Genomic DNA, 6,958 nt, shown 5'->3' with positions numbered 1-6,958 from the left:
AAAGAGTGGCCTTTCCTTGACGATTCCCAGTTGTTTATTTTTTGTCCGTTTCCTCTCCTGGGCAAGGAATCTACTTGAGGAAAAAAAAAAAAAAAGAAAATGTTAAATTAAAAGCCAGGTAGTGAAGCCAGGTGTCTGCCAGTTGGGGAGTTTGTTTTTTAACAACGAAGTAAGGAAAGTTTTCTTCCCAGCGGCTCATTAAGGTCCATTCTCCTTACAGAAGGAACCTGTTTAGCTCTACGTGGGTATTCACATGAACCATTTGTATTTTTAATTTTTCTTCTCCCAAATAAAGAGAAAAATCATCATGTTGTTTCTTAGTAACAAAGTTAAAATATCCATTTCTGTCTGACACCTTCCAAAGCTGTAGAAACCCTACCAAGCCTTTCATTAACATGGCCTGAATGTCAAGTCTCTCCTGTCTCTGTCTCACATGTCTAATAGGTCTGTCACCATAGCAGCTGGGACTCGTGCAACTAACAGAAGGAAATTAAGGGAAAGAAAAGAGGAAAACGTAACATTAGGAAGAAGGTTATTTATTTTTTCCCCCTAATGAAGGTCCCAGAAGAAAAGTTAGTGAGGTACCCAGAGGCAACCGGCCTTCTCCCTGTCCTGCGAGAATCAGCTGGACAAAACCTTGTCTGGGACACGAAGACTTTTTAATGATTTGTTTCTTACTGTGAACTCAAGCAAGTATTAAAAGGTGTATGTAAGCACGAGGGTAGCAATGAGAGAGTAATTTCTGTGGTCTTTAAATGTTTTTAAAGGTTTTTCCTTACTGCGTGGGGACTGTGAATTCTTCCTGTTGCTGTTGCCCGTCAGATGCGCCGCGATCCTGTTGGTGGGACTGCGTGGTGGCTGCCCGTCAGTGTGCGACAGCGTCAGGGCTCTCTCGGCTAAGGAAAGAACGGGAAATGGAACCTCACGTTAGAAGCAAGGACGTAAGAAAGCACATCTGTCCCATTTGACTTGATTTTAAGGAATATGGATGCAATTTTTTTAATTGACTAAATCATAGACCGAATGCTATTTATTGTCTAATAAGGCTCAAATTTCTCTTTCGCTCTTGGTCTCATTGAAATGTCTTTATATGCCTCTTGTTCTCCTTTTTCTCCTTCCCTCATCCCAAAATTACCAACAGACAACTTAAAATACCCCATAATTTCACATTTATGATCAGTGATACAGCAGTTCAGTGCTGCTTGTTCCCAGGAGAGCAGACTGCTTAAATCAGCCACTGCTGTGGGACTCCAGTCCAGAAGCCAAGTCCTCTGCATTCACCTCGGTTACCTTGCTCTAAGCACTTCACCATATTTCTGCCTCCTGAAAATTTGCCTTCTAGTAGTAAGTAATCATTTTTCACTAACTTGCTGATGAAGAACTGTGTAACTGCACAAGCTATTAGTCACTGGTTCCTGCACTTCAAAAAGATTCCTTGAGTCACTACATATCAGGTGCCACTAGCAGCTCCTTTTTGCCACAGATAATAAGATTATTATAATACCGTTGACTGCGGATATGTTTTCCTCATAGCTTCTCGACATGATCTGCCAACAAACACAGAGAAAACAAATTAGTTTGTCAGCAGAAACTGATAGGTGCAAGAAAGAGACACTCCTTTCACAAACTCTTGAATAAAGGGTATTCTAAATTTGATCAACAAGCAAATCAAAAAAAGCCCATTAATAATGGTGTAATAAAGTACTTCTACTTCTACAGCTTTTATGTAATGAAATACGTGGGAAAACATTTTCAAGAGAGCTCAGCCATCTGGGCTTTAAATCTATCGGAAACTTTGACCCTCATGCTCTTCTTAACTAAGAAGAGATACAGTGTACAAGCACCAGCTCCCGCTCGCGGCATTCTTGGCAGTGTGCACTTCTGTGGGATCTTGGCTATGGGAAATTAAATTTCATTTATTTTTATAACTCTACCTATCTATCTATCTAAGCTCCGAAGCCAGCACGTCTTACTTTGTGCATTCCACTTCTTTATAACCGCTTCTGACTGCTGAAACGAGCCAGCCTGGTTACCAATGGCGGTGCAGCTGCAGCAAGCTGATGGTTTGAGATGATTTACCCGGGTGATTAACGTGGGCCCTGTATTGCCACTTAATGATGGGTTCGGCCACGTTTCTATCTATCCTTTATTATTATTGTTGTTATTATTATCATCATTATCATCATTATTTCTGGCACGCAGGCTATATTATTATTTCTGGCACCCAGGGTATCTTTTTTTTTAAGCAATCGGGGAGCTAGCAGGTATATCAGATGTGTAAATGTCCACTAAATAAAACAATGTTTTCTTTATGCAGAAGTTCAGGGACTTGACTGGCAGAACTTCCACCAAAGGAGCTCAGATCTCTGAATACAAACAGAGGAACTATTTTGGGCTGCAAGATGTGCCAGGTAAGGTTCAGCCGGAAGTGAATTTTTATGGAAGCGGTTCTTTAGATGCTGGAGATGGGATTTTGAAAACCATTCCAGAAGATTTTAGCCTTTCTGATTTTTCAGCCAGGCACATTTTCTTCTCTGTAGCCAAAATCATAAATATTGCGTGCAAGTCACGCAGGAGATGGTGCTTGAACGCTGAGCTGGGAAGGTGTAGTGCCCGATGCTGTGTGCTCGCACGCTCTTTCCTCCCCAATACAGAACACGGCTCATGACCGGACCATTCCTCAGGCACCTTTTTACCTCTCCCTGTGTTACATTTCATTTCTCATGCCAGTCTCCCCGTGTTTCCAAAGAGGCAGTGACACCTCTGCTAGCACTACGATCTGTATGGTCAGGTAGAAAAAAGCTCGAGTCAAGCACTTCTACACTGAGGTATTTCAGACAAGCCAACCTACCACTGAAATTAGCTTATTAAAAACTGATTGTCTTGGCTTTATTATTTCCTGAATCTAGTGAAATCAGTCATGGGTTTTTTGGCTTCAGTGCAAGCACTGTGCAGCTGAAGCTGTGGCTTGACTATTGCTCTGCAATAAAACAATCCAAGAGCACCCCTTTATCCTGCTGTCAGGATTCTTTTAATTGTAATACCACCAAGCACCACTGTTTCAGCATGTTGGTTCCCAAATACCTTTTTAATTAACTTTCCCAGGTGCCACTTTACTTGCCAGCAGGGATCAGCCGCTCTGTCTTCGCTTTCAATTAGGTCCAAGTTTTGGATGAAATTCCCGATTTCCTCCCCAGTGAGACAAGCAAAGCCGCTCTTGGAGTACGTGTCCCGGAGCTGCAGCAGAAGGGAAAGCCGGGATTTTTCACCTGTGATGTGCTCGCAGAGGTTCAGCTGAGGTATGTCACTAAACTCACTATGCTTAGGAACATGCTTTCTTTTCTTTAAAGCATTTGCTAGTATGGTACAAGTTATGACTACAGAGACAGCAAGAGTAATTAATCCTGATTTTACATATTTATTTAATTATGATGGCATATCTAATATGCAAAAATATACTTACGTTATCTCCATGGACATAAATTTGGTGTCCAGCACTCAACCAAATAAGCTTCGTGAAAATTCAATACCCAAATTGCTAACATTGTGAATTTTTTAGTTGCTTTAGTTCTCTGTTAAAAACATTTCTTTTGCACGAGGGATTTTACTTCACAAATTAATGAGGATGAAATCAAATACGAGCCCTGAAAAGTATTTTCTATTCTATCTTTTTCAGCCAATGTCATTTATAATCTGGGCTTTAGCTTGTTATATATCCACACCATATCCTTCCCCTATCCAGTTTGGGGTCTCTCCGTAACTGTATTTGACCAGAACAAAGTTCAGACAACAGAAATTACATTTGGATTCAAATAAAATTATAACACTGAATTCTTGTGACATGGGCCTATGTCTATATCCTCTAGGTATAGAGGATACAGACATTTTTCCTTAGAGAAAACACATTTTTTTCTGATAAAGAGAAATGACTTTGAAGAGAGTGGCAAAACTCCTGCTGGCTCCAAGGGAATCTGACTGGGAGAGTTTATATCTAGCGGAAAGCTCTTCCCAAGCCCCGCCGCATCCGCAGGCACTCACAACTCCAGCTGGCGCTGTTGTTTAATGTACGAGCGCAGCAACCCGCGCTGCCTCCCGCAGTGCCAGCAGAGATCAGCTCCCCTTGGCTCTGAACTCCTCTTTGCTTCGAACTCGGTTGCTGCTGCATCAGCTGTAGGGACTGGTAAGGCTTGGTGTGCCAGCAAAGTACTACAGGAACTTGGAAGAAACAGCAATCAGCAATAAGCAGGCAAAGCATTCAGATGGACTTCTTGTAAAATGTCACTCTTCTTATGCTCAGGAAGTGTGGTTTGGTTTGCTGAACAGATACACTTACTCCACAAGTACCAGTTTCAGCTGTCCTTTGAGACTGGGGTACTGAAAGCAACAAATGGACTCACCTCCTCCTTCACACTCCATGCTTTTCCTGCCCGTTAGAAAACAAAGGCATTTAGGAAGTGAATTCCCACTCCAGGAGGATTAGGAGAATTCACCCCTACTACCCTGCAAGTCCTACTGGGTTGGGCATCAAAGTGAAATAGGGCCACCACCATGAGTGTTTGTGAAGGTTTGTGTGTCTTTGCTGAGGAGTTCAGTGCTAGTCTTAAATCGGGTTTCTTGTTTCAAGAACTCACTTAAACCGATTAAAATTGTGTGCTTATTAAGGTAAAAACACAGTTAGAACTAAGGGCTCTGACAGATTTAACTACAGTAGCTTCTATAACAAGTGGTTCGATGAATTTTTTAAAAATACATGTGAGCAGGTGAGATACTATTCTCTTGCTACAGCTCAACTCTGAGCTTTGCCCTCCTATCTGGAAGCAAACAGTCCTGTGCTTCTGCATTTTCCTTACCTGACATATTTTTCCCCCAAACAGCTTTACTATCCTGGCACCGTAACAGTATTTTGCACACATTCTGAAATCCTCAGGGAATGCAACCTTGTATGAGCACTGTATGGTACTGAAGGACTGGTACTTGTGTTTTATGGGTAGGGAAAGCAAGGCATCGGGGTGTTGTGACTTACTCAAATGAGGTTTATCTGTAGCACGGGAGTTTCTAAGGTCACGAGTCCTGCAGAAATGCTATCCTGTACAGCTTCTCTCCTACTCTAGGAGTAGTGTGTGGACTATGTTTTCAAAACAGAAGGAAGTCTGAGGATATTTTCCTTGCAGCCCTGTATCCTGAAGCATAATGAACTTTATTGTGCTTGTGTCTCAGCACTTCCTCCCATAGCAAAACTGTTAAACAAACGGTCATATTTGTAGTCCTACACAGATTACTAGACACATAGAGAAAAAAACCTGCTAGTTATACATTATTGTTTTTGTAAAGATAAACACATCTGCAGTCCGTGCAGCCATTTGGTGAAGGTGTACAAATGCAGATATTGTTGACAATAAAGGGAAGAGAAATGGGCAGGCAAAAATTGCAGTTTATCTTTTGAGATTTATTCCAGATGCACCATGTGGATGTAGGATAGCAGACTGTGTTTCTAAATAAGCTTTTTCCTTTTTTATTGTGTGCCAGATGGCACATGCGAGAATATGTACTTAAGGTACTCCCTGCAGAGCCAGCAACCTTTGTAGCCCAGCAGAACTTTGGTGTGGGCAGATTCAGCTTTTCACACCAAATGCAGGCTTGTTGTTATTCAGAAAGAGCAAGCTGTATTTTGGGCAAGTATCACTAGATGTGGTTGTGTCCCAGGTGTACATATTTGAATAAAAGGAAGGGAAAGATAAGTGTGGTTACTAATTACTTAGATTGACAAGCTTATTAGCAAAGGACTCTGAACTATATGCATGAAGAGACGAGAATGTGTTTATGTACTTTTCTTCATTAGCAGTATTATGTAACCTGATCTCATAAAACCAATACCTTTCTGTGACTCCCCCATTTCACCAAATATGGGACAGCCACAGCTATAAACTTAGCAGGAAAATTTGTTTTATACATTTGCAAAGTATGCGCGTTGGCTTATATTGTAGAATACTGTATATGCTTTAACATTTTCTTCACAGACATCTCAGAAGACTCCACCTCCTAAATTTGATGTGGAATAAATGCACAAGCAACGTAATATTCTACATTTATGCAATACTTTCTGAAGTTGTATAACTATAGTACACTTACCTGCAGCTAGATTTACCTTTGTGCTAGAGAGAGTAACATACTGGTACAACTTAGAGCAGGATAGTAAATTTTTGAGCAAGACACTCAGGGAAACCCTGAGTACTAGGGAGTCAATGAAAAGCAGGACCACACACATAAAAGCTCACGGGACTACCGACTAAATGTAATTTTCTTGGAATGCAAATGATCTTTTGCAGGAAGAGGAAAAAGTTAAGCAGCAGCTAGCAGGCTTGAAGGCTGGCTGCGAGGAGACCAAAGCATCTAGACTGTACAATGGGTATTTTACAAGTCATTCCGAGGAATTCAGTGGTGTTTGCTGTCTGGGTGAAGTTCCTTTGGGATTAGTCACTGTCTAAAAACTATGGCTTTTCCTAGAGGAGGCATTTAAAAGGCACCTCAGCTCTCCCCAGGCTCTCTCCCGTTGCCGGTGTGGCTACCCAGCGGGCTGGCTGCTGTGGCTGCTGCCCTCCGGGCGCTGCTAACGGTCTGCGCTCCCGCGGAGCACCACCGCCTGCGCGACAGCGCGTCCGGCCCTCGAAAGAAAAGCATATTTGCTAACCTCCCTGCCAAAAAAAAGTGTAACTTTTTGTATTAAAAAAAAAAGGGGGGACGACGACTTTTTAATTGTTCTTGCCTTGAACTCCGTCCCCTGCCTGCACCCCCACGGCCCAGGGAAGCTCAGACAAAGGAGCAGGCACACAGACACAGACACAGACACAGACACAGACACACACAGACAGACACACACACACAGACACACACAGACACACACACACAGACACACACAGACACACACAGACACACACACAGACACACACACACACACACA

The 6,958-nt window shown here is 42.3% G+C and overlaps 1 protein-coding gene across 1 annotated transcript in view; it reads right to left on the bottom strand.

Annotated features, from left to right (window-relative positions):
• The window catches only part of TNFSF10 (tumor necrosis factor (ligand) superfamily, member 10), a gene marked incomplete at its 5' end in the record, with an annotated part of 7,909 nt that overhangs the window by 395 nt on the left and 556 nt on the right, over nucleotides 1-6,958 (bottom strand). Inside the window, 5 exon segments of the mRNA XM_010283861.1 lie at nucleotide 1; nucleotides 3-73; nucleotides 780-896; nucleotides 1,505-1,547; nucleotides 3,085-3,237. The exon segment at nucleotide 1 is cut by the window's left edge and continues 395 nt beyond it. Coding sequence (XP_010282163.1) covers nucleotide 1; nucleotides 3-73; nucleotides 780-896; nucleotides 1,505-1,547; nucleotides 3,085-3,237 — 385 coding nt within the window.

This window comes from Phaethon lepturus, unplaced genomic scaffold (assembly GCF_000687285.1).
Source record: "Phaethon lepturus isolate BGI_N335 unplaced genomic scaffold, ASM68728v1 scaffold46103, whole genome shotgun sequence".
In the NCBI taxonomy this organism is placed as follows: Eukaryota; Metazoa; Chordata; class Aves; order Phaethontiformes; family Phaethontidae; genus Phaethon; species Phaethon lepturus.
This window is presented reverse-complemented; position numbering and strand designations above follow the sequence as displayed.